This window comes from Acartia tonsa, chromosome 5 (assembly GCF_053477335.1).
Source record: "Acartia tonsa isolate MP-2025a chromosome 5, ASM5347733v1, whole genome shotgun sequence".
Taxonomy (NCBI): domain Eukaryota; kingdom Metazoa; phylum Arthropoda; class Copepoda; order Calanoida; family Acartiidae; genus Acartia; species Acartia tonsa.
This window is the reverse complement of record NC_137264.1, coordinates 40,030,401-40,058,113: the sequence shown is the minus strand read 5'-3', so window position 1 is coordinate 40,058,113 and position 27,713 is coordinate 40,030,401. Positions and strand designations below refer to the sequence as shown.

The 27,713-nt window shown below is 32.9% G+C and overlaps 4 protein-coding genes across 4 annotated transcripts in view; all 4 read left to right on the top strand.

Moving 5' to 3' along the window:
• LOC145319492 (uncharacterized) overlaps positions 1-27,713 on the top strand; it is a 59,865-nt gene that overhangs the window by 16,396 nt on the left and 15,756 nt on the right. The window contains exon 8 of the mRNA XM_080161645.1: positions 22,290-22,572. Within this exon, the coding sequence (XP_080017771.1) occupies positions 22,290-22,572 (283 nt within the window). The remainder of the gene's footprint in view (positions 1-22,289; positions 22,573-27,713) is intronic.
• Positions 11,575-15,562, top strand: LOC145319493 (uncharacterized). Its single transcript, XM_080161646.1, has 6 exons — positions 11,575-13,093; positions 13,175-13,569; positions 13,791-13,876; positions 14,143-14,348; positions 14,892-15,102; positions 15,288-15,562. Exons 2-6 carry the CDS (start codon positions 13,230-13,232, stop codon positions 15,465-15,467), a joined length of 1,023 nt encoding a protein of 340 aa, XP_080017772.1. The 5' UTR covers positions 11,575-13,093; positions 13,175-13,229; the 3' UTR covers positions 15,468-15,562.
• LOC145319494 (uncharacterized) lies at positions 15,867-17,090 on the top strand. Its single transcript, XM_080161647.1, has 2 exons — positions 15,867-16,665; positions 16,792-17,090. Exons 1-2 carry the CDS (start codon positions 16,392-16,394, stop codon positions 16,950-16,952), a joined length of 435 nt encoding a protein of 144 aa, XP_080017773.1. The 5' UTR covers positions 15,867-16,391; the 3' UTR covers positions 16,953-17,090.
• LOC145319865 (uncharacterized) lies at positions 16,976-18,681 on the top strand. Its single transcript, XM_080162269.1, has 3 exons — positions 16,976-17,278; positions 17,504-18,055; positions 18,152-18,681. The coding sequence occupies exons 1-3, from the start codon at positions 17,107-17,109 to the stop codon at positions 18,679-18,681; spliced, it is 1,254 nt and encodes a 417-aa protein (XP_080018395.1). The 5' UTR covers positions 16,976-17,106.

Sequence of the window (27,713 nt, the reverse complement as noted above, 5' to 3'; positions counted from 1 at the left end):
AGGGGGCAGGTTGGACCACCAGGACCAGAAGGGCAACAAGGACCTATTGGAGCGGATGGACCACCAGGACCACCTGGCGGGCCGATGGGACCTCCCGGCCCAAGAGGACCAATGGGACCTAGAGGCGTGGGGAATGTGGAGAATAATATAACCATAAATAATAACAATACATATTTTATTATTAATGGCCAGCATGTCCCCATGCCTAACCCAGCACAGCCGCCAATAATTCAAAACAATATTGTTTATATTTATCAGAATTTTAATAATTAATTTAAGTAACTATATATATTGTAATCATATCATCATCATTATCATCAAACTATACTGTAATTATTAATTAACTATATATATAACTATTTCATATTTGTAATTGTATTGTAAATAGAAACTTTAATAACTATATTGAAATTAAATTGTAAATATTATAAAAATAACTTTTGCGTGATATTGTAAAAAATAAATGTGATAGAAACTCAAAATAATACACTTTTTATATTCATTTTTGGTGGATAGTCTTTAGATTTAATTTTATTAGACACTAACACTTTCAAAACGATTCTGGTAACGATTAATTTAATTATAGAGTTGCATGTCAAAAAAAAATCAGTTAATACTTGTGTTTGGATTAGGAACTTCGGATAATTATATCGCATTATTGGATTTACGGCCTAAACTAACCGGCTGCTTATTATATACACTTTTTAAGTTTTTATATTGGTGGATAGCTTTTAGATTTAATTTAAAAGTTTAAAAATGATTCTGGTAAAAAACAGAAAAGATTTAAAAAAAAACTTAATTATGAAATAGCTTCGCTTCAAAAATAGAGATTTATCGCATCGTATTATAGACAGCTTTCCGCTTTATTTAAATAAATCAGTTTTTATGTAAATAAATCAGAAATAGCTTCGCTTCAAAAAATAGTTTCTATAGTTTTAATTTTAACTTAATTATTAAAACCAGATTTTCATTTTTTAGCCCCGAGGAGCCGTTTAACTATGAAAGAAATAGCTATCTGTCTTAAAGAACGAACGAATTAAAAAGTAAAAACTTTGTATATTTGTTTTACATAGAAAGAGTAGAATAGAGATTTATCGCATCGTATTATAGACAGCTTTCCGCTTTATTTAAATAAATCAGTTTTTATGTAAATAAATCAGAAATAGCTTCGCTTCAAAAAATAGTTTTAATTTTAACTTAATTATTAAAACCAGATTTTTTAGCCCCGAGGAGCCGTTTAACTATGAAAGAAATAGCTATCTGTCTTAAAGAACGAACGAATTAAAAAGTAAAAACTTTGTATATTTGTTTTACATAGAAAGAGTAGTTTTTATTGGAAATCAAATATATTTTTTTATCCGTGGACCGTGGGACATGAAATTTCGTTGTTTCTCTTACTTAAATAAATTAATAACCCCTCGCCTCCCCCCTCCCCCAAGCCATGAAAAAAAGAAATGAATATAAATTATAAATAGATTCAGATTTCAATTTGAGATCCTTGGTAGAGAGAGATTAACAGACATCCTATTATTTTATTTTTTGGTTTTCAATGATAACTATGACGACATATATAGAGTAGACAGAACAGAAAAAGAGTAGTTTTTATTGCAAATCAAATATAATTTTTTTCATTTGTTTTTTATCCGTGGAGATTAACAGACATCCTATTATTTTATTCTTTGGTTTTCAATGATAACTATGATATATAGACAGAACAGAAATGTACAATCGTTTGATTATTAAAACCAGTTTTTTTAGCCCCGAGGAGCCGTTTAACTATGAAAGAAATAGCTATCTGTCTTAAAGAACGAACGAATTAAAAAGTAAAAACTTTGTATATTTGTTTTATTCAAAAAGAGTAGGTTTTATTGCAATTAGAGTCTTCCAACTAATTCACTTACAATTTTGCTTCATATCCGTGTCATGTTATTTAGTTGACCCTTTTTAAAAAAAATTAAATTTCCCTTCCTTGCGAAAGAATGTTTTTAAAACTTAAAACATATGAAATGATATTATCACAGATATTATCATCAATCTATAATATAATTGGCCAAAAAGCCTTCATAAAGTGTTATAAAGCATATAGAGAAGATATCTATATTCCAACTTTCAATATGTAACTTTGAAGCAATTTTGTTTGTTTTCTACATTACCGAATACTTTGTGAAATCAATTCGTCTCAAATGTAACTTTTCTTAAAAATAGGTTTCTAAAACTTGAAATATAATTTTTAACTTTTCTCACCAATGAATGATGAAAGTATAAATTTAAGAACAATTTGAAATATTTACCCTCTAACGGCTAATTTATTTACTATAATTTCATCGTATTAAATCCAAATTTAATCTTGTTTCTCCCCCCCCCCCCCACCCCAATTATTACCATACCATTACCAGGTTGGTTACGATATTATATATTTGTTTTTTATCCGTGGACCGTGTGACATGAAAGATTAAGCATCAAATCCTCCCCCCCTCCTCAAAGGGGAAATTAGCAGAATTCTTACATGTCTACCTAATAATTATAAAACATACATAAGTAGCGAAGCTCTAAAATTATGAATAATAAATAGACCATTTGGAACAATGTATGGTTGTCTTTTGAAGCATTAAGCTAATAGAAAAACGTTAAAACTTAAACAATTGAATTTACAATTACATAATCCTAAATTTGCCTAAACTTAAAATTGTTTATTAATTATTTCTTATCAGTTCAGCATTTTGATTTTTGATTATTATTTATTATTGTCAACTGTCCTATCCCCTCCTAATATTTATGTTTTTCCCCCTTTTTTTTTTTGGGGGGGGGGGGGAGCTAAACAGATATCCTATTACCTCCTAATATTTATTACATACAACACCAAAAATTATGAATAATAAATAGACCATTTGGAACAATGTATGGTTGTCTTTTGAAGCATTAAGCTAATAGAAAAACGTTAAAACTTAAACAATTGAATTTACAATTACATAATCCTAAATTTGCCTAAACTTAAAATTGTTTATTAATTATTTCTTATCAGTTCAGCATTTTGATTTTTGATTATTATTTATTATTGTCAACTGTCCTATCCCCTCCTAATATTTATGTTTTTCCCCCTTTTTTTTTGGGGGGGGGGGGGGAGCTAAACAGATATCCTATTACCTCCTAATATTTATTACATACAACACCAACCCCAATTTTAGGGGGTTACATGGGGGGGGGGGGGGGCGCGCATTACCACTCCGCCCATATTCATAATGAGCGGTGAAAATGGACAAAAAAATTGTAAAATACGTGATAAAAAACACATTTATAACAATCTTTTTCTATATATAACAATATAGTGTATTTCCGTAAAAAGACTCGGACGGAGGGACGTATGGACATACCTTAATTATAGAGTAACAAGGATTCTTATAATTTCATTTTCACTATGTTTATATATATGAGAGGGGGGGGGGGGGGTCACGATTAATTTTTAACTTGGGGAGTGGGTAAGATTATAATTTATTATACTAGTGTAGTCTCACCCCTCCCCTATTTGAAGGTTGACCGTTACATTACAACTTACGATACAAATATTGACCCCTCCCCCCCCCCCCCCTCCCCAAGAAATAAGTTAACAATTCAAAACATATGGAAAATAGGAATTAGCGAAGCTTTTCTATAATTTGTGTTGGTTATAAACGTCAGTTAGTATTACTATTTTATATAATTTATAGACAGAATACTTACTTTATAATTATACTTATGCATTTATGTTAATGTTCCCCCCCCCCCCCCAAGAAACAAAACAAAACAAAACATATGGAAAATTCAAAATACTAGGAATTAGCGAAGCTTTTCTATAATTTGTGTTGGTTATAGACGTCAGTATGTTAGTATTTATATAATTTATACTTATAGACAGAATACTTACTTATAATTTTGATTATACTAATGCATTTATGTTAATGTTTTGCTTTAATGGATATTGTCATCCTTGTTAAAAATATTTCACACATCCCATTGAAGATATCTAGAATATTATAAATCTTAATAATTTCTTGGAAACCAACAACAAAGAAAAATTTGTAGGGGGTAATTAATGATTCCTTGAAATTTCATTTGCTTACAGACCTTTGAAGTGACAACATTTGAACATTTGTTTTATTTTTGCTATCGTTATTATGGCGGAACAAGGACAGAGAGTCACAGTTGGGCGCAGGCGCAAGCCGGTAGCGATGGATGACTTGGTTCCTTACTTCCCCCGTACACTTACCTGTACAGATCCAGAACCAAGTTTATACCCCGACCTGATGCCTGGATGGTACGCCCATTATCAGGTCCTTCACAGATCTTTTAAAGATATATCTAACCTGCTTTACAGGTCGGGGTTTCAGAGTGTTCGGAATATGCAGGCGATCAGACTATTTAGTGAAGGAATTGGTATATACCAATTCCTTCACCAAGCCCTTCCATCTTCTCAGCGTACACGCGAACAAAATGAACTTGTTCTGCAGCAAATGGAAGCAAAATGCAACGGTTACCGTGACGACGTTATCCAGGCGTTAGCTGTCTATGACCGTGCGATATGTTTAGATGGCACAGTAGATCTATCATCAGATGAAGACGAATATCCCGATATCTCCGGCGATGTAAATCCATCTTCCGATGATGACGATATTGACGCCATCCTGGAAGTTCTGGAACACGAAGGTGGCGCGAGCGAAGGTGAAGGTGATGACTCTGATGAGTCAGTGATCATTATCGATTGAGTTGAGATCGCATTCCTGTGAATATTTAGTTAGATTCCACATAAATAACATAACTTGACATATATATGCTTATAATAATAAAACTATGAAAAATAATTTTCTTATTTTTATTTAATTTAATTTGTAATTGCGATGCTGCTCTATAATTTGAATTATAATTGAAGAAGTAAGCTCTGTTTGTCTGTAGCTAAGGATCTCGCTAACCACTGAACCTATATGGTTCTCCTTTACAGTACAGCTTCGTATAGGTCCTTAGATGGTTTTATTTGTGTACTTATTTTAACTTTGAATTGAAGACATAAATTTAAAATTATCAATAGCTATAGTATTAACTTTAACAAACAAAAACATTTAAAGTGCCACTAGAGGCCTCTAGGGGCGTAGCCGCTAGTAAACTTATAAAGAAGTAAGCTCTGTTTGTCTGTAGCTAAGGATCTCGCTAACCACTGAACCTATATGGTTCTCCTTTACAGTACAGCTTCGTATAGGTCCTTAGATGGTTTTATTTGTGTACTTATTTTAACTTTGAATTGAAGACATAAATTTAAAATTATCAATAGCTATAGTATTAACTTTAACAAACAAAAACATTTAAAGTGCCACTAGAGGCCTCTAGGGGCGTAGCCGCTAGTAAACTTATAAAGAAGTAAGCTCTGTTTGTCTGTAGCTAAGGATCTCGCTAACCACTGAACCTATATGGTTCTCCTTTACAGTACAGCTTCGTATAGGTCCTTAGATGGTTTTATTTGTGTACTTATTTTAACTTTGAATTGAAGACATAAATTTAAAATTATCAATAGCTATAGTATTAACTTTAACAAACAAAAACATTTAAAGTGCCACTAGAGGCCGCTAGTAAACTTATAAAGAAGTAAGCTCTGTTTGTCTGTAGCTAAGGATCTCGCTAACCACTGAACCTATATGGTTCTCCTTTACAGTACAGCTTCGTATAGGTCCTTAGATGGTTTTAGGCTATTTTTCTGCCCTTTCATATCCCTTCGAATATAGAGCCTCTAAATGCTAGGGGCGCAGCCGTTTGTATCCAAGGAAGAGACTCGAGAGACGTTTGATATAGTTATTTGATATACTTAGGTAGGTAGGTAGGTAGGTTCGAATATAGAGCCTCTAAATGCTAGGGGCGCAGCCGTTTGTATCCAAGGAAGGAAGAGAGACGTTTGATATAGTTATTTGATAAAACTTAGGTAGGTTAGGTAAGCGTTCCACGTATTTAAAATTATCAATAGCTATTTCTTGCATCGTTAACGAATAAAAGCTAACTATCTCGGACGAAAAATCAACATGTTTAAAATGGACGTACGGACATTCTGGTAATGATTATAGAGTTGCTACGCTTTCTAAATCGGACGGACCGACCATAAGAATGAATAAAAAAGTGTATTATTTCGAGTTTCTTATCACATTTATTTTTATCACGAATATGAAATGAAATGAATGAAATACAAAATGAAAATGAAACAATGAAATTGAAAAACGAAAAAAAAACAGACAGACAGACAGACATATTTACATTTAGAAATATAAAGTAGATTTGCTACTAAAAAATGAAACAATGAAATTGAAAAAAAAATTAAATGAAAATATTAAAACTAAAGAAAAGGGGTAGTTTCACGAAATGCATTTGAACTTAATTTAGTGAACCGCATATTTTATCCTGGTTAAATGGGTAAACTACATTTATATGGCATATATTTGAAATGAATTCAATTTTCTACCACGTAGTTTTTAAAATATCAAGACCTTAAAATTGTCTTTTTTGTGATATATGCAATTTAAAAAGACGATTTTCAAGTCTTGACATTTTAAAAACTATGTGGTAGAAAATTGAAATTTTTTCAAATATATGCCATATAAATGTAGTTTAACCATTTAACCAGGATAAAATATGCGGTTCACTAAATTAAGTTTAAATGCATTTCGTGAAACTACCCCTTTAAAAAATCTGCAAATTTAGTAAATAAAGTATAAATATATCAAAAATAGTATATACAAAATTTGAAAATACAAAATAGATTTTTACAATTTTTATCCCCCCCCCCCCCACCAATAAAAATAACCGCGGGCGCTCGGCCCCCTAGCCATATAACCTAACCTAGCCTAACCTAATCCAGTCATTTAGTCGGGGGGGGGGGGGGGGGGGGGATAATTGGAATTCTAGTAAATAAAGTAAATATATCAAAAATAGTATATACAAAATACAAAATAGATTTTTACAATTTTTATCCCCCCCCCCCCCACCAATAAAAATAACCGCGGGCGCTCGGCCCCCTAGCCATATAACCTAACCTAGCCTAACCTAATCCAGTCATTTAGTCGGGGGGGGGGGGGGGGGGGGTGGGGATAACAACACAAAATAACAATAAATTAACAGTAAATATCAACAATAATCAATAGAATTGAAATTGATTATTGTTGATATTTACTGTGGCGTGCGCACCTATTGTCAAATTGAAAATAGGTGCAACACGCCGAGGTTGACGTTCTTGCTGTGGCGGGGGTGGGGGAGGTGGATTGTTGTCGGGAAGGGGCTCTGGAGGGTCGTCCTGCTGTTGAGGGTGGTCCGGCTGTTGAGGATGGTCCGGTTGTGGTGGTTGATGGGGAACATTGACATGATTGTTGTTCCCCATCTGTTGGATAACCTGTTGACCTTAATAAATTAAATCAAAATTAAAATTAAAATCTCTCAGGAGGGTGGTCGATAGATCGATGTACATCCCCAGTGATTTTCCCTTCTGTAGATTACAATTAGTTCCATAAAAGCCAAAAAAAATACATTTTAATTAAAGATCCAGCTTAGATTTTTTGACGCATTTTTTGGAGCTTCTCTTTTATGGATGTTTTCATCCTTGTTTTATAATAATCATGTAAGCAATTCTGTATGATATTTACTATTAATTTAAAATAAATGGTTATTTTTTCCAAACCATAAAATATCTCAACGCAATTAATTAATTAAATTAATTCCAAAAGGTGAATTTATTATTTTAGAGTAAGGTTACTGGACAAACGTATTATATATAATACCTACCTAATTGTCTTGCAGCATTACGGCGTCGTTGTCGTCGAACTCGACGCTGGTCATCAGGCTGGGGTGCAATAGCAGCCACAACCGGATCATCTCGGAGGGGGGCCTCAACAGGAACAGGAAGAGGAACAGCGACACCTTAATAAATTATAAATGTATAGAGTCGAAGCAAAATTTTAAGTAAATTTGTTGGAAAACTGCTTCATACAGGATAATGTTTATGGTCATACTTACATTTCTAGGACTTAATTATAGAGTTGCTTCGCTTATAATATTATTCTTTGTTGTCCAAGGAATCAATATACCAAAAACCAGATCAAACGGATAATTAGATCACATAAAATTTTGTTGTTATAAAAGTAGAAAAATCAACATGTTTAAAAGGGACGTACGGACATTCTGGTAATGCTTATAGAGTTGCTTCGCTTTCTAAATCGTACGTAAGTACATCATGCAAAGTTTGAAATCGATAGGACAATTCTAACATGCCTAAATTAACGAATAAAAGCTAACTATCTCGGACGAAAAATCAACATGTTTAAAATGGACGTACGGACATTCTGGTAATGATTATAGAGTTGCTACGCTTTCTAAATCGGACGGACCGACCATAATTATAGAAAAGCTTCGCTTTTAAAAAGGTAAAAAGGAGAACCCGATCGGTTCATCGGTTAGCGAGATCCTTTAGTATAAGGATTATTTATTCATTATATTACACTTGGTGGAATAAGTTATAACTATAAAAACAAGGATGACAACATCCATAAAAGCGAAGCTCTGAAAAGGTAGGACAAACGGACATTAACACTTGTATAATGTCATGTTTATAATTGTTTATGGTTATGGTTATGGATTTACGGACATTCTGGTAATGATTATAGAGTTGCTTCGCTTTCTAAATCGTACGTAACTACATCATAATAAATAAATAACTAAAAATAAATAGAATTCAATATATATTATACCTGGGTCAAGTCGTTGACGTCGTTCAAGTATTCGCTGGCTCCTTCGTTTCGTGCTGCTGGGTACTCTAGATTTCATTATTCGTTCGGATATTTATACTGAAATAATAATTTAATAATTAGTATTTTATTTTTCATAATGCAAATGCAGATATAATTAATTTCAATTTCAATTCAATTTCATCAAAACGTTCACAATATACGTATAAAAACACTGCAAAATCAAATATTAAAAAATAATTAACTTTATAAGTTTATTTTATGCGTATATAAAAACTAATTACGCATTAAAACAAAGAGAAAGGCGGTCAAAAGGTAGAGAAAGCCATTAAAATAAAGGGGTTGTATGCAAAAATGTAATTTCCTCATTACCTTCCGATAAGCCGCTGAAATTTATTTTGCCTTTTCTCGGCAGTTTTCGGCGGTTGCGCCGCCGTTTCTTCTCCCCTTAGTATCCAAGTAACTTGAAGTTGGCTGGCCCATCTCTCGTTCGTCGCCAACCTACAATTTAACTTTAAATTACAAATTTGTAAAATGTAAATTATCTTTATAAACCAACCTAATGCCGTAAAATCAATCTTCGAATAAACCAACCTAATGCCGTAAAATCAATCTTCGATATTTATTATTTAGAAAATGTTAAGATTTTTAATTTGTTAATACTAATAGTCTAATAGCATGAAAAAATTTTATCTTTACATACCCTTTAAAATAAGTGGCATCCGCATTTAGAGCCTAGAGGTCAATATCCAAACATATATGGGTGGGGGAAAAGGGTTTTACATGTAAGTAACAGTTAACACCTTTATAGTCCCCCCCCCCCCCAAAATAAAGGGAAGGGCAATGGGCTGTTTATTTTACACTAGTCTCCCCCCCCTCCCCTATTTAAGAAGGGTTGCTATATGAAAAGAAAGGGTTGAACTTGAACTTGAATTTGAATATAACCCCCCCCCCCCAAAAAAAAATACAAAGAATAATCCCTTTATTTATTTAAATTTTCCTTTATAAAAATTTTCCATAATATATATATGACACCTTTATTATACATAGAATATATGAAAAGAAAGGGTTGAACTTGATTTTGAATATAACCCCCCCCCCCCCCAAAAAAAAATACAATGAATAATCCCTTTATTTATTTAAATTTTCCTTTATAAAAATTTTCCACTAATGCTGGGTGACGGGAGAGAGTTTTTTTTTTAACTTTTAAGAAAGGTTTATAATTATATATGACACCTTTATAAATTATAACCTTATATTATAATGGCCGATAAATTGATGTACACTCCCAATGATGATGCACAAAATTACCCCTTTTGTAAATAACAATTAATAGTTGAAACGTTTTTACACTCAACTTAATGAAGCAACCAAGTCCCAAAATTCCCCAAAATTGTTGAGCAAACCAAAAAGAAAACGTTGGTATAAAACTTTGTTTTTAAAAGATATGAAATGATACAGATATTCATCATATCATTATCATCAATCTATTCTATAATTGGCCAAAAAGCCTTCATAAAGTGACATCAAAGCTGACAATGAAAATGGTAATCCTTGAATGTTATGTAACTTCCAATATGTAACTATGAAGCAATTTTGTTTGTCTACATTACCGAATACTTTTTTAATTCTATTCATCTCAAATGTAACTTTTCTTAAAAATAGGTTTCTAAAACTTGAAATATAATTTTTAACTTTTCTTACCAATGAATGATGAAACTTAAGTATAAATTGAAAAACAATTTGAAATATCCAGCCTCTAACGGCTAATTTATTTACTAAAATTTCATCGTATTAAATCCAAATTAAATCTTGTTGGTTCCCCCCCCCCCCCCCTCCTCCTAACCATTACGTTATGATGGGTGGAGAAAAAAAGATTACATATAATTATATTCAAATAAGAAGTGTTGAAAAAGGGGGGTGGGGCAGGTTTCAAATAATCTTTAATCTTTTAATCTTTAATCTTTTACGGAGGGTAAATTAAGTGTTAAATTACCCCTTCTGCAGATTAAGCATCAAATCCTCCCCCCTCCTCAAGGGGAAATTAGGAGAATTCTTAGTCTTACATGTCATATAAATATTTTCCAACACATCCCATGATTTCCCTCGTACTTCGTAGTAATTGGATACGGATTATAGTTATACCCCCCCCCCCCACACTTTCTTTTATGTGTGTTTATTTTATCCCTTACTATTCCAAAAAATAAAATTATGGGTGGAGTTACTGTTAAGTTGTTAACCCTTTTCTTCCCCCAATCATCCAATGTAAGCGGTAACCTGGCCATTCTCACCACCTTAGGCTTAAAGTCATAAAGTCATAATTAATATTAATCTTTTTTTTTAGTTTTAGTTCAGTTACAACATCGTTAGAGAATGGCTGAGCCTGACTCTAATAAAGTTATAGGTGACGATGATGACAGTGAGGTTGTCCAAGCTATGCCTGACTCTTCAGTTACGCGTACTCGTAGTTTGCGTGAACGTAAGACGATCCCCGATGCAAGCATACCCGATATTTTGGATGAGGTTGACCTTGATATGTTGGAGGAAAAGGAGGGTTTGGGGTCCCCCCCCAAAAAAATAACCCCCAGTGATAACATTAGGTAATAATAATATTTTCATTTTATATTTAATAATGTTATAAAAAAACTAAAAGGGGTAGTTTCACGAAGTTTATTTATTAAGCTCAAATGCATTTCGTGAAACTACCCCTTATAAAATTAGTGGGTTTCGTCGTATTTTTACTTTTTATTTACTATTAAGCTCAAATGCATACCCCTAATAAAATTATAATAAATGGGATTATGAAAAGTAGTAACTTTTTATCTTAGGGTCAGGGTTTCGGATCCGGATCCGGATCCGGATCCGCAAGGATCCGCATATTTTGAGTCCAAGGATCCGGATCCGGATCCGCAAAAAAAATGCGGATCCGGATCCTTAGACTCCAAAAAATGCGGAAAAAATGGAAAAATCTACCTAAATTTATATAAAATCTCAGACATTCTCTTGATGAGAGCCAATCTTTAAGGTTTAGGTTCAGACTTGAAAATTAAAAGTATTTTTGACTTCGAATTGAAGAATAAATTTTTTTGAAAAATTTGGTGATTTTATTTTTATTGTCAAAGATCCGGATCCGGATCCAGTAGGATCCGGATCCGGATCCGGATCCGGATCCGGATCCGCACTGACCAAATTTTGAGGATCCGGATCCGGATCCGGATCCGCATAAAATCAATGCGGATCCGAAACCCTGCTTAGGGTAGGTAAATGTTATTTATTTATTTAATTTTCAGTTGCACTCCAGGGTCGGTAATGTTGGAGGAGAAGGAGGGGTTGGGGACCCCCACAAAAAAAATAACCCCCAGTGATAACATTAGGTAATAATAATATTTTCATTTTATATTTAATAATGTTATAAAAAAACTAAAAGGGGTAGTTTCACGAAGTGCATCTACCCATGCTAAAAAAAGTATAGAAATGGGATTTTTACAGTAACTTTTTATTTATTAAGCTCAAATGCATTTCGTGAAACTACCCCTTATAAAATTAGTGGGTTTCGTCGTATTTTTACTTTTTATTTACTATTAAGCTCAAATGCATACCCCTAATAAAATTATAATAAATGGGATTATGAAAAGTAGTGGGTTCCTTTGTATTTTTACAGTAACTTTTTATCTTAGGGTAGGTAAATGTTAAAAAAATATCCTTACTTACTTTTGGTCAGGTTAGGTTGGGTCCTCCATCCATCCTCCGGGGCGCATTCCTTCCATGTTCAGCAACTCTCGGTGCTCTACACACCAAGAGAGGCCATTTTTTTTTAGAATATAATCCCAAATTTGGTAAATTTGGTGGGTTCTAAAAAGAACCAGAGAAATTGAAAATTTATTTATTTATTTAATTTCAGTTGCACTCCAGTCACTTCAAAAATAGCTGATCCACAACGGAAGCGAATAATAACAAAGTTGTGTTCACCTCCAAGGGTCAAGAAAAGAAGAACAGAGTCTTCTCCCCAATCGAGGTAAAAAAAACAAGTAGCCAAATAATTTTTTTTTATTTTGTCCAGAGGGCAAGGGAAAAATAATATTAATTAATAATTAAAATAATAGGCTATTTTTTTAAGGTCAAAACCTGACAGCCCAGAACCTGAAAATCCAACTTCACCCCCCAAACCTTCTCCCCAATCGAGGTAAAAAAAACAAGTAGCCAAATAATTTTTATATTTTGTCCAGAGGGCAAGGGAAAAATAATATTAATTAATAATTAAAATAATAGGCTATTTTTTTAAGGTCAAAACCTGACAGCCCAGAACCTGAAAATCCAACTTCACCCCCCAAACCTTCTCCCCAATCGAGGTAAAAAAAACAAGTAGCCAAATAATTTTTATATTTTGTCCAGAGGGCAAGGGAAAAATAATATTAATTAATTATTTTAAGGTCAAAACCAGCAAGCCCACAACCAGCTTCACAAACAACACCAGATACATCACCAATGCGCCCACTCAACGTAACGCCGCCGCCGTCTCCATCACCTACAAGTACAACAGCCACACCTAAAGCCGCAGCTGGAGACACACCTTCTTCAGCACAGTCATCCCCAGCTGGAGAAAAGCCAAAAGGGAGAGGTGGCCGTACAAGTACAACAGCCACACCTAAAGCCGCAGCCAAACCTAAAGCCGCAGCCACACCTACAACACCAGCTGGAGACACACCTTCTTCAGCACAGTCATCCCCAGCTGGAGAAAAGCCAAAAGGGAGAGGTGGCCGTACAAAAGGATCCAAGAATAAACCCAAGATGAACAGTGACAGTACGGAACATATGTTCATCAAAGGTAAGCTTAAATTAGTATAATTAATATCAATAACATAGGTAGTAACATTAAAAATTTAATTGACAGGATGTCTATTTGTCTGTACTTAAATAAAATACATTATATTATATTTATAATTAATAACCATACAATCTCAACCGTAAATACATAAATTTCTAGAATACTAGTTTGTTTTACTTTACCTATAATATATTAAATTAACTGTTCTATTGATTACCTAGACTGCGTGGGTACAGTACAAGGGGACACACACTCGCTCTATGACCGCCTTGATGGGAAGAGGATAACATATAGTAATGGTGATAAGGTACAAACATAAATACTAAAAATAATAATAAAATGTAGAGGGGGGGGGGGGGCAATTCTTGATGGGAAGAGGATAACATATAGTAATGGTGATAAGGTACAAACATAAATACTAAAAATAATAATAAAATGTAGAGGGGGGGGGGGGGGCAAAAGTGACACTTTTTGAAAGCAAAACTAAAAGTCAAGAAAGGAACACAACTAAAAAAAGAGTTACAGGTGTGAGATTATTAAATAAAATGTTTAATAAAATTAAAATTACTTCAGGTTTATGTCTACTTGGTTAAAGTGCTTGAAGATCATGCTTACATGATCCCCAACTACCCTGGAAAGGGTCAGAATAAGACCCCGTGGGGGCGGGGGTGCAAATACTGTAACTTCCATACCTGGGATGGCACATACCACGTGAAAGAATACCCCAAAGAGGGAAAACCATTAGAGAGATTTATACTGCAAGAAACTAACCTTCTTAGGTAATAATATTAAGTTGACATAAAATAACATGATGTATTAACGCAACGTGCCGGAGCCGTATAATTTTGATGCGGCTCCGGCTCCGGGGAGCCGTATTTGGAAATACGGCTCCCGGCTCCGGCTCCAGCTCCGGCTCCTACCTTAAAATTAATATATCAATTTTTTTCCATTATTGAATTTGATAAAATAAGATAAATAATATAAAATATTTTGCTTTTATTTGATTAAAGCTATATAAAAGTAGAAGGATGTGTGTCTATTTGTTAAGTAACAATAGTTTTTCAGTTTATTATATGGAAATAGACCGTTGCCAAATTATAATATTACTTTAAAAAATCATTTTTACCTAGTCCGGAGCCGGAGCCGTTTTTAACAAAAAATACGGCTCCGGATCCGGCTCCACAAAAAATGTTGCTGCTCCCGGCTCCAGAACACTGGTATTAAGTATTCATAAACATTGATTAAAAATATATACTGACAGACAAGGTGAATTATAGAGTAGCTTTGCTAAAAAAAATAATATTAATTGCTTACCTGTTTAGGAGGTTTAGCCGTCACTGGATCATTGACCACAGAGATGTTTACCGAGAGTATAGGAAGGGAGTGAACCTGGCCAGCTTTCAGAGGAAGTTTCAACAGGCCCAGGCAGATGCTGAAGTTATCCATGAAGTCAAAATATACGTCACTGCCCTAGAAGCGCTGCGCCACATAACAGGAAAACTGGTTAATAATGAAAGTTTCCTTCGCTTTAAGGTAAATGTATGTTTAATATTTTTGATCATATTTGCTGTTATCTAATGTCTCATACCTATATTTTTTTAAACAAAATTAATTGAAAATGATTGCTAAAATCGAAATATATCTTCATGTCAGTTAGAATAGTGTATTTTTTAAAAATAGGTTGAAAAACATACTAACTTTAAAAAATTCGCTTTAAGGATACGGATGCCAATGCCTTTGACCATATCGTCGCCAAGCAGGTCGGTTTACTTGAGAAAGGCAAGAAGCAGGATGCACCCACCAGCAAACAGCTTCATAACTGGCTGCAGGGGCAGCACAAGTATTACATGGAATCCTTCAAGAAGATTTTAGAAAATAAAGGTATTAATAACTATTAACTATTAAGTATTATAATTTATAAACTAAAACATTACTAAATAATTTCAAAATCTGAAAGAAATAACAAATAATTAATTTAAATTATCTTCACTTCCGCGGGTGTGTACATTGCCAAAATCGAAGGAAAGGTGCACACCTGCGGAAAAAATGTTAATATTTAATTATTTTAAATAATCAATATTATCTTTGTTTCCGCAGGTTTGCACCTTTCCTTCGACTTCGGCAATGTTCACCACACCGACTTCATTGCAGGTAACCTAAATAAAATAAATAAACTATTATTATTTATTAATGCAATTACAACTGCAGCAGCTACATAACCTGAATTAAATAAAGTAAAGTAAACTATTATGAATGAATAATATAAAAGAATTACTAATTTTTCAGTAACTGCAAACTATACCGATGCAGACGGTCCCAAAGAATTGTTGCTCGCCTGTGAACAGGTATAAGTTTAAAATTAATTCTTAGAAATTTAGAATGACCACAAATACCTAAATGATAATTTGATTAATTACTTATGTTTAGATGCCTAAACCCGATGCTTCCGGCCGCAGCATCTACGAATATTTCGAAGAACTGTTGAAAAGGTTTGGGCTTGAGCATTATCAACTTCTCAGCTCCACATCCGACTCGGCTGCCAACTGTGTAAAGGTAATGAAAAATTATAAATTATAATTATAAAATCATAACTATTTAATAGTTTTTTCTCGCATCGTATTTTAAATGGCTTTCCGCGGATGTAAAATGTACAATTGTAAGATAAAACCAGTTTTTTTAGATGAATATTTGAATGAATACGAGAATTAATATTATAAAACAATACCATTAGAAAGTAAATCATTAATTTATTTTTCATTCTTTAGTCCGTCAAGATACTCAATGAAGAGCACGGGAAAACCCCCACAGAGTATACAAGTTTCATGAACCATGAGGATAAAGATGAGGGAGTCAGTGATGATGATAGTGATAAGGAAGACACACCTGAGGCTGATAGTGAAGATGAAATCCCGTTGGATATGTTTATAGAAGATTTAGATGAGGTTGAGGATGGTGTTGTAGAAGCCGAAGGTGAGGGTCAGGATGGAGATGAAGAAACCCTGGCAGGAACAAGACAAGGCGATGGCGGCGATGGCGGCATATCAAGTGCGATTTTCTACAGGTCCATCGCCATCAAAGATCCACAACAAAGAGAGGGTAAGTAAAGTTAAATTAAATTCATTCCCAAAAAATTCAATGAATTACATTTAATGATTTACAGGGGTAGTTTCACGAAATGCATTTAACTAAATTATATTAATTTATTAAATTATTTCTTTTCAGCAATCACAAATTTCGGGAAACTAATAGAAGAGAACATCCAAAAAACAATGAAATGTGATGAGCAGAAATGTGGACTTATAGTGGGAGGTGTTTGCCTCAACCACCAAGTGGAGTTGGCGTTGAAGCAGGCTGCCAAAGTTGTAAGTAAATTAATTAAATGATTAATAGAACCAACTAAATAACTTATACAGTAACTTAAAAAGTTAAATAATAAATTATACAAAAACGTGAAAATTAACAAATATTATATTTTTTTAGAAAGGGAAGGGGTACAACAGAACCATAATTAACCTGGCAAAGCTGGTCAGTAAAATTATGAATAACAAGAAGCTGCGTCGCATTTTGGTAGAGAGTGGACAACGTATGCTTACCAGATACGTGGAGACGAGATGGAGCTCCAGAATGAACATGATAAAGCGGTTCTTAGAGTTGTTTGACAACAAACAACTACTTCAGAAGGTGAAAAAATCCGTGCAGGATCAGAAAGGTAAACCCAAAAAAGTTAATTATAATTTAAACAACAATTTAAAACTAACAAAATTACCAATTTAAATTTCTCTCTGTCCCTTAATTAAACAAAAGAGAAAGGTAACAAATAGAAGTTTATTAAAATTTAAACTAAATAAATTATTTCTTCTCTCGTTCCCTTAATTAAAAATTAGAACTGTATATATCAATAGAATTAATTTTTAATTTTTAATTTTTATTTTAGTCAACAAGAAGTTTGACAATCTGTGGCCAACACCTGACCAGGTTCTTGCCCTCAGAGAAGTCCTGGAAGTGTTGGAGTGTGTGGATACCATGCTGACAATTCCTGCACAAGCCCATGAGGCCACAATCGTCCAGATGTTCACCATGCTGGATACGGTGTTCTTTACCCTACGGACAAGTATGCCTGGCAACTTATTCGCTAGACGTGTATTCAAGTTCCTTCACCTGAGAGTTAACAAGATTGTCCGTACTAATGCAGGATGGCAAGTCTGTCTCTACCTACACCCCCTGTCACGCAGTCATTTGGAAATGATTGCGAGTGGCACACAAAGCTTTACGGTGACACAGGATGAAGCAAAAACAATTTTACAACAAGCACCCAAAAATTGTAGGTTGTTGGGTGAACGGCTACACCGAATCTCACTGAGAGCCAACCTAAGTCCTGAAGAAAAGGCAGATGAAGAGGCCGACCTGCGTAGAGCTAATGCGGATGCCGACAATGAGGATTCCGAAGCTGACGAGTACGAATCTCCAGAAACTGCACCTCCCACAGGTAAAGATATACAATATTAATTAAAATAGATAATAATAATAACATTAGTTAAATAATTCAATTATCATTTTTATTAATTATATTTATGTATTACAGGCATGATGACACCCATCCAAAAGATGTTTTGGAACAAACAACAAGAGTTCAAACAAATTCAGGCTCAAGCAGCAGCCAAGAAGAAAAAGAAAGAACAACGTGACAAACAGAAGGATCCCCTGGACGTCATGAAGAAACACCTGAAAGCTGGGCTGAAGGATTGGAATAACATAGAAGAATCCAAGTTGCATGCCTTGACATACGGTTACCAACGTGAAGTCGCTAAGATAAAGGAGGAAATTGCGAAAGTCAAAAAATCTAAGTCCAAGGATTTCGATGTTGAAGAACGCCAGAAACTGTACAAACAAGGAGCAATGACCGCAACCCACAGGATGCTTACTGCCAGGTATGAACATGTTGCAGAGAAGATATGTTATCCACCTGGACTTGTCAGTTTGATGACCAACTTCAACAACTTACCTGTTTCTAATGCGAGGTGTGAGAGAATTTTCTCACACCTCAAATTAGTTTACTCATCGAGGCGGTATAACCTAGAGAAAGAAACCATCCACGCCATCATGTTCTTGTAGATGAACAAGCTAGTCCCCAAGAAGTCCCAAGCATTTTGGGATAGGCAGGTAAAAGTTACCAAGAAGACAGCAACCAAGGAACTGGAAAAGTGAAATAATTTTTGTAAATATGTTTATCATATTAATTATGTTGGAAAGAAATAAAGTAGAAGTAAAGTAAAACAAATAATTTAATGAAATAATTTTGTGTTTTTTAAATATCTGTATCATTACCATTATAAAATAAATGTTGTAATAAAACCCAAAAAACTGTTTATTGATATATTTTTTTTTTGCAGTATTGTTATTTAATTTAACAAGGATGAATAATCAATAAGTAGCGAAGCCAAAAACATTACTCAAATCATACTTGTCTTGTGTCTTTATGCGTGGATGGTCTCTTGCTCGAGGTTCTAGAGTAAATAAGTTGGACATCAAATGAAAGTAAATACTAAATATCCAAAAATAAATTTGAATTTCAATTAAAGGGTGATGGAAAAAAATAAAAATGCGTACTTGCCGCTTCGCTTATATTATTGTACATTCAAACATCAGTAAACCAAAAATCAGACCAATCGGATAATTAGGTCACATAAAAATTTGTTGTTAAAATGTAAAAAAAATACGGACATTAATGTCAGAACTGAATTATCAGAATGCGAATATATAAGAGTCTAAGCAAAATTGTAAGTAAATTTGTTTAAAAACAGCTTGATAATCAGGTTTAATATGAGCGTACATTTAAAACCGAGTTTCAACGCAAAAAAACGCGGAGCCGAATCTAGAAATACGGCTGCGGATGTGTGTATATTTGGTAACATATGGTTTTTAAGTTTAATTTAAGGAAATAGACCGTTAAATCATATTATTACTGTAAAAACTCACTTTTAACTAATGTGGAGCCGAGCCGTTCTGAACGACGTAAAAAAATGCACGGAAATTCTTTTCGAACACAGGGATTCAATATTTTTAGGTAAGACTTATCGATAAAACACACCCGATACTTTGTAATTTTGGAACGATATAAAAAAATAAAAAATAAACATAATTAAAAACAAAGTATGGAGCTTGCCGAATTATTCACAGTATAAAATCTGTGCGTTTAAAATTGAAATTACCAAAAGGCAAAATAAGAATAATTAAGTTATAACGAACAGACTTATCACTTTATATTTACAAATTATTACAAAATCCTTACCTTAATATACAGTAAATGATTATGTGTACTGCCTTCCGAAATAGAAAACATAGCCTATTATTTTGACGTGTATGTACTCTTATGACATTCACTCAAAACAATAGACTACAATAATTTTTTTCGGACGACAGTACAGAATTAGATCTTCTTGTGTTGACACTTGACTAAGACTTTGTTTCTTTCTTCTTTTTTTTATAACTATGCAAATAATATTTATCACTTTATTTTATTGTATTAATATAATTCCATTTGAAGTTTTCACATTGAATATTAAATTTTTTATTATTTTTCACTTTTCTTTGTATCTAACTAACGCGTAGTATGACGTGTCAATACACTCTGAAATTCAAATAAGGACTGAAGAACTGTGTGTGTGTGCACGAGGTGCACGAGGTAGAAATGTACATGGGTAATTAGAAACTTCAATATAATTTATTTCGTTATATTTACATTTTTTAAAATAAGATTTTTTAATATGTTTTGACCACGGTAAATAATAAAAATTTGTTGGAGGAATTTTTGTGTATATATTTATCCCTGATATAACAGCATACACCGGAAACGGATGATATCAAATAACAGGGAATCTATAAATATATTGTTACAAATACAATTACAAACTATTATAAGTTAACTTTAATATATTTCATTATCGTTATATACTTTTTTTACGTAATGCAAAATTATCCTTTTTTAATATTAGGAAGAATTTTTATTTTACCCTGTAAAAAAAGCAATGAAAAAAGTAAGACGTCTAAAATGTCGTATTCTTAACAGGTAGACTTTTTGGAGTAAGGAAATTATGTCATCACATTAATTTCATAGAAAGAACCTAAAAGTCTAATATATCTAGTAAATTTTATTTCGGAATTGTTTAACGAACATACTTAATTTAAGATTGCGTGATTTATTTCGAAATAGAAATATAAAACGTAAAAATTTATTATTTTTCAAAATCTTCTATTTATTTACCAAGTACTTCGTATATAAATATTAAGAAATTTGAATATTTAGAAAAATAGAAATAGGGATGTATTTTTGAACGAAGGGAGAGGGGAATTAATATCCTATTTTTGAAATAGAATTCTTGCACACGTATATAAATATTCCCCAATTTCAATATTTTCATATGTCTAAATTCCCTTCCAAATTTACTCGAAATACGATACGTTTAGGGTTTAGAATAGTTAATATTTAAAATATCTAGTAGACACATCATTGGATTAAAACATTATTATCACACTAGAATGTTTTGGCTATGATATAGTGTTACTCTTCTGTGATAGTATTTCTATTTATATTCATAGAAACCATATGTCCGTTATTGGTCTTCAAGAATGTAATATTTGTAAAACAGTTCCTTTGAATTTCTAATTGTCATGGGAATCATTCTTGATAGTTTGATACCAACAGGATACTTAAATTGTGTGTAAACTATATTTGAATTTTGGAATTCTGTTTCTTTATGATCAATCATATCGTTTCAGGAATCTTTATATTAAGTTTGACAGACAGACAAATTTTAAATGTAGATTCGCCGCTGCATTTTTGTTTTACCTATCGGCCTGGAAAAGCAAAGCTAAATTTTATGTCCAAACTTTTTCCTATTTTGTTCTTATCATTTTTAGTAGTAAAGCTAAATCTTTATTTAGAAATGTCCGTCTATTTGTCTGTCCGTATGTCTGCCAGTAACATTTATAGGGAGGCGCGATTTTGTTTGAAATATACGACGATATTTTTATGATCTCCTCTAAAACTTACTTTGTCTGTTTGTCCATCCATGATTTTTTGTGCTTCTGTACGTATGGATGTTGTCATCATTAGCTTTTGTTAAATTTAGTGTTGAAAAACCTTCATATTTTAGATTATATTTTGACCTGTATTAGCTGCGTTATTTATAGATATGCTTTCACTCATTGGTCATAATTTTATCCAAACTTTTGATATTGGGGGCTTGTTATGTAACTGTCCTCTAACTATTTCAGTCATAAAGTTGTGTAAGCAAATCTTTTTGTAGTTTTTTTTATATGTTATTTTGCTTTTTTTTGTAGCATTTTGTAGGGATCAGCATCTGCGCGTCTGACGCAAGTAAGCAGCAGAGAAACTATTTTTTTATGGCTTTTAATCAGCTGTTTATACAATCATGGCAACATGACTGCTCTAGCTTGACAGATACGCTACTGCCGAGCCCTATAATTTTATTTGTCTATATATATTTCATAAAAAATTGTCTGTTTTGGGAAACATTCATAAGTACACAAACCAGTGCATGAAATATAAAAAAAATAACTATAATTCTTCTCTCAAAGCCATTTTACCTGAAAAGTTTGACCAATGGATGCTAGGATCTCTTATTTTCCATATTGGTTTGATATACTACATTGTCATTTGTTTTAAAGAAATTAAAATACTGATTTTGTATTTGTTTTAGGCCCAACGGTCAGCAGCAGCAGCCAAACGGTGCCGGCGGCGGAATCGCCGTGACTCAGATCTCCGGCAACCCCTACCTGGCCAACCAGCACAACCAGGGCTATACTCCGGCCACCCTGACGCCCGCCAGTCTGCCGCAATACCCCGCCCCACAACAGCATATGGGTATGGGCGGCGAGCCATACATTAATGGCGGCAGACAAGTTGGGTTCGGCGGTAATACAAATGGGTATAACGGCCATTTTTTGGGCCAACAGCCTACCGGTCAGATGGCTCAGCCACAGGTCAGAAAAATTTCACTAAAGCACGAAACTTTTTATAGTGCCTATAAGAAATGACCTCATACTGGCCTACCATTAGAAATTTAGTCAGTGTATTGGCCTGGCATTGTGATTGGTTATTTGTATTGTATGACGTCATTATTTTTTAGACACTATATGCATTTTTAAAAAAATCCCAAATCATCAAATTAAATATTTTTGCCGTTTATTTTAAACTATATTGAAATTTTCTAACATGATGACTTGGGATTGTTAAGTTATTTCAATAAAATGAATTATTAAGAACATAATCTTTTTTATAATAATTTGTTTTTTTGAACATGCTTTATTTTATTGTTTCATACTTTGGGGACTTTTTTGGGAGTAGATTTCTTGTAAAGTAAAATTTATGTAATTATGTTTTGAGGGAAAATATTTTATAAAAAGGCTTTTAATTTATATATTTTGTGCATGCTTAATTGCTTTGGTTTTTCTATTTTTATTGCATTAAATAAATCTGGGAAATATTGGTTTTAAGTCTAATATGCTTTTATTAACAATGGCTAGTGTTTTAGAATATATTAGTTAATTAGATATTTTTATGAAAAGTAGAATATTAGAATGTTCTTTTGCATGGCTTGATCTCAAACTTATTTAAAAGTAGATGATATAGTTGCCAGGTATGGTGTCGAATCCGATGGATTAGAACCCGTTCTCAGTCATACTGAAAAATCATGTATAGCGCCTTATTGCAGACAATTTTCCACGATTGTTAAAATAAAATTCATAGAATTAATACCATTTTTCTTAGCCCGGGGGGCCTTTGGCCTCTCAATGTACTAACAAAACTGGTTTTAATCTTAGTTTTCATTTTATTATCCGTGCAAAGCTGTCTACAATTTAATTTGGATTTACACTAGTCGCCGGAAGGGAAAAGCAGTTTTTTGAAACAGGCTCTCTGAGATTATTACAGATTCCGATATAGACATATATAGACTGATGAAAAATGCAAAAAACGAAATCAAAAGCGTTCCTTCTTGGGAGAAAATCCGGGAAAAAGATTTTAGCTATTTTTAACCTAAAATTCACATTGGCAAGCCTGCAAAGAAAAATACAGACATTATAAACATGTCACTGCTTAGCACCTAGAAGTGGTATGAAAATGCTACGTATATCATTGGAAAGCTCATAACCTCTAGTTTTCATATTGGTATATAACGTTTTTGTACTATTATTAGTTTTTGAGCTATCCTCTGAAGTATACTCAAGTTTTAAAAATGCAGTCTTTTCTTGAATTTTAGGTTTGATACTTGTTACACAAACCTTTTAAAAATTATATTGCTTAGCACCTAGGAGTTTTATAATTATTTTTTATAGGTATATTTGTATATTTTGGGTGCATTCAATTTTAGCTTAATTGAAAATAGTCTTTAAATGTGTTTGATATTATAGTTTGACATTGTAATAAGAACCAAGGAGGTAGGGAGTTTATTCACTTATAGGCATTGAAATTCAGTATAAAATTTTGCCCTGGATGTTTTTGGGCTTGTTGTCATAGTTATTAACCTGATTCTCTTTGTAAGATCTCTTAAATATTTAAATCTACCAGTAAAAATATTAAAAATTGAATTTTGGCTCTATCCTTCTAGGGGCTAGTGGGGTAAAACAGCTCCAAAACACTGAACTCCAAGGTCTGAGCTTATTTATTTAATGTTAACGTTTTTTTGCATAATTGAACTAAGTAGTCACTAAAGATTTCATTAGGCACTTTTCTTCTTGGAGCTAGCAGGGTATAACAGCCCCCAAAACACTAAAATTATAAGTTATGAGCCTATTTTTAAAGATATTGAGCTGATTTTTTAAATTTAAAATTTATTCACATATTTGAGATAAATAGCCACTAAAGGTTTAATTCACTTAATTTAATACACTTTTTTTCTAGGGGCAAGTGGGGTGAAAAACCTTCAATTGTAAAGTTATAAGGTCCAGGGGGGGGGGGGGAAGGAGATTATACAATTATAGACAATGAAATTTAGTATAAAATATTGCTCTGGATGTTTGGGCTTGTTGTTTTAGTTATCAACCTTATTATTTTTGTAAAATCTCTTGTATGATTAAATCTACCAGTAAACCAGTAAAGTTTGGCACTTGCCTTCTAGGGGCTAGAAGGTAAAACTGCCCCCAAAACTACTAAAACTTTTAAGTTTTGGGCTTTTTCAAAAAATATTGGGCTGATTTTGTTAATGAAAACTTTTTTTCAAATAACTGAACTAAAAAATCATTCATTAAAATTTAACATGATACTTTTGAAAATAAGCGCAGAACTCATAATATTTGTATTTGGGGGATGTTTTACCCCACTATACTCTAGAAGGAAAGTGCCAAAATAAAGTCCAGAATAGCTATACTTAGTTCAATTATGTGAAAAATGTTTACATTAGAAAAATTAGCTTGATATCTTTAAAAAATAATAATTATGATTTTAGTGTTTTAGGGGCTTTTTACCCCACAAGCCCCTAGAAGGAAAGTGCCAAAAATAAAATTTTTAAAGTTTTACAGGTAGATCCAATTATATAAGAAAATTTTTAAAAAAAGAATCATTTGATAAATATAACAAGTCCAAACAGCCAGGGCAAAATCTTTTGTGGCTGTGTATCTCAATTATGTGAATAAATTTTAAATTAAAAAATCATCTTGATATCTTTAAAAATAGGCTCATAGATAATATTTGTGTTTTGGGGGGTGATAAAACCCACTAGTACCAAGAAGGATAGTGGCAAAATGAAATCTTTAGTGACTACTTAGCTTAATTATGCAAAAAAAAGTTTACAAAAAATTAGCTTGATATTTCTAAAAATAAGCCCAGACCTCAGATTTTAGTGTTTTGGAGCTGTTTTGCCCCACTAGCCTCTAGAAGGATAGACAAGTATCAAACTTAAAATTCAAGAAAAACGGCATTTTTAAAACTTGAGTGTACTTCAGAGTATAGCTTAAAAACTAATAATAGTACAAAAACGTTATTTACCAATATGAAAACTAAAGGTTATGAGCTTTCCAATGGTATACGTAGCATTTTCATACAACTTCTAGGTGCTGAGCAATGATATGTTTAAAATGTCTGTATATTTCTTTGCAGGCTTGCCAATGTGAATTTTAGGTTAAAAATAGCTAAAATCTTTTTCCCGGATTTTCTCCCAAGAAGGAACGCTTTTGATTTCGTTTTTTGCATTTTTCATTAGTCTATATATGTCTATATCGGAATCTGTAATAATCTCAGAGAGCCTGTTTCAAAAAACTGCTTTTCCCTTCCGGCGACTAGTGTTTATAGACAACTTACATCGAAAATGAAAATAAATAAAAAAAATCCTTATATTAGACATAAAAATGACAACTTTTTTGGCCTTTAATACTTTTTTATATATAAGAAGAATTTTTAGCGACCCTGACATTTTGCTCCTTTAAAGCGCTGAACAAAAAACGAAAGTTTTTTTCTGTGATTTCCAATTTTGTATGCCCTGTAAATCACAGTACAGATAGCTGAAAGTTATGAACAATTTTGTAATCCCCCATATACTTTCTTTTAAATTGTAAATCACATTTTTTCATTTCATTTTCTCTTGCCTCTGACCCCCAAAAAGTGTACGAAAATCAACTTTTATGTGATTCCCAATTTTTACCCCTGCAATGTAGAAAGATTTGAAAGTTAGTTGATGCTTCTTGCATGATACTTTAGTAGATTACAGCTTGTCTTTACATGTTAAACAAAAATATTATTCTTGTGATTATTACTGGCTTTATAAACATGAGTGTAACAAACTTTTATTATTACAAGGTAAAATAATTTATTAAAAGCGAAGCTTTTCTATAATAATGGTCGGTCCGTCCGTACGTCCATCCGTCCGTCCGTCCGTCCGTACGTCCGTAACGGTTAGCTTTTTTCGTTAATTTAGGCATGTTAGAATTGTCCTATCGATTTCAAACTTTGCATGGTGATTCCTAGCTGCAGTAGTTAGATACGATTTAGAAAGCGTAGCAACTCTATAATCATTACCAAAATGTCCGTACGTCCATTTTAAACATGTTGATTTTTTTACTTTTTTAACAACAAATTTTTATATGATCTAATTATCCGATTGATCTGATTTTTTGTATTCTGATTCCTGGGACAACAAAGTACAATATTTTAAGCGAAGCAACTCTTTAATTAAGTCCTAAAAATGTAAGTATGTCCATAAACATCATTCTGTATCAAGCAGTTTTTCAACACATTTACTTACAATTTTGCATCGACTCTTATACATTTATATTCTGATTATTCAGTTCTGACACTATACAAGTGTTAATGTCCGTTTGTCCTACCGTTTCAGTGCTTCGCTTTTATGGATGTTGTCATCCTTGTTTAAATTCAAATATAGACAAATGTACTATTTTTTATATATCACAAAAATTTCTTTTTTAATATTAGTATAACTATATTACTATTACTAGTGACTACGCCCCTAGAACCCCTAGGAGTACATTAGAGGCTGGTTGTTAACCTCCGAACATTTTTAACTTTAGTTGTAAAAAGAAGTAAAATAAGTTGAGGTGTTTCTTTTCATTGGTCCATTGGAGCGGGTTCTCTTGTAAGGGTTGTGGTACCCTTCCCCATAATAGTCAAAAACCTTAACTTGCCCTATATGAGAATTTACATTTTCAAGGATAACCATATTGGTTAAGCGGTTAGCGAGATCCTTCGTTACAGACAAAAATTCTTACTACTTTTTATAATATGATTAATTATAGAGTAGCTTTACTATATTAAGTCCAGTAGTAGTAAGCTAGTTGCAACAAATATTCATAAGAAAGTGGCACTTCTTTTGCTTTAACAAAAAGATATTCTTCCTTTTCTTTTTATTTCACAACAGATTTAAGTAAGGGTCAGACATTAGCGTTATTTAACTAGAGACGTTAAAAATGGTACATATTGCTGCTATATCAGGCGCGTTACATCAATAGTAATATTATAGGAATGCCTTGACCCATAAACAGGTGCTACTCATTACTATTTACAGTTAGGACTTCGCGACAAATGTCGTGCAATCAAAAAGTTGGTTGTCTATTGGGTGAATGGACGTTTTGCACTGCAATTATGAGATGCAGAGTATGTTAAGGTGAGTGGAGTA

Bases quoted from the DNA above. Each gene is read 5' to 3' on its own strand.
- LOC145319493 (XM_080161646.1), top strand. From the start codon at position 13,230: ATGCGCCCACTCAACGTAACGCCGCCGCCGTCTCCATCACCTACAAGT. The intron at 13,877-14,142 runs GTACAAACATAA...AAATTACTTCAG, and splicing joins CATATAGTAATGGTGATAAG to GTTTATGTCTACTTGGTTAA. The intron at 14,349-14,891 runs GTAATAATATTA...TTACCTGTTTAG, and splicing joins CAAGAAACTAACCTTCTTAG to GAGGTTTAGCCGTCACTGGA.
- LOC145319865 (XM_080162269.1), top strand. From the start codon at position 17,107: ATGAATAACAAGAAGCTGCGTCGCATTTTGGTAGAGAGTGGACAACGT. The intron at 17,279-17,503 runs GTAAACCCAAAA...TTTTTATTTTAG, and splicing joins ATCCGTGCAGGATCAGAAAG to TCAACAAGAAGTTTGACAAT. The intron at 18,056-18,151 runs GTAAAGATATAC...TATGTATTACAG, and splicing joins AGAAACTGCACCTCCCACAG to GCATGATGACACCCATCCAA.
- LOC145319494 (XM_080161647.1), top strand. From the start codon at position 16,392: ATGAACCATGAGGATAAAGATGAGGGAGTCAGTGATGATGATAGTGAT. The intron at 16,666-16,791 runs GTAAGTAAAGTT...ATTTCTTTTCAG, and splicing joins AGATCCACAACAAAGAGAGG to CAATCACAAATTTCGGGAAA.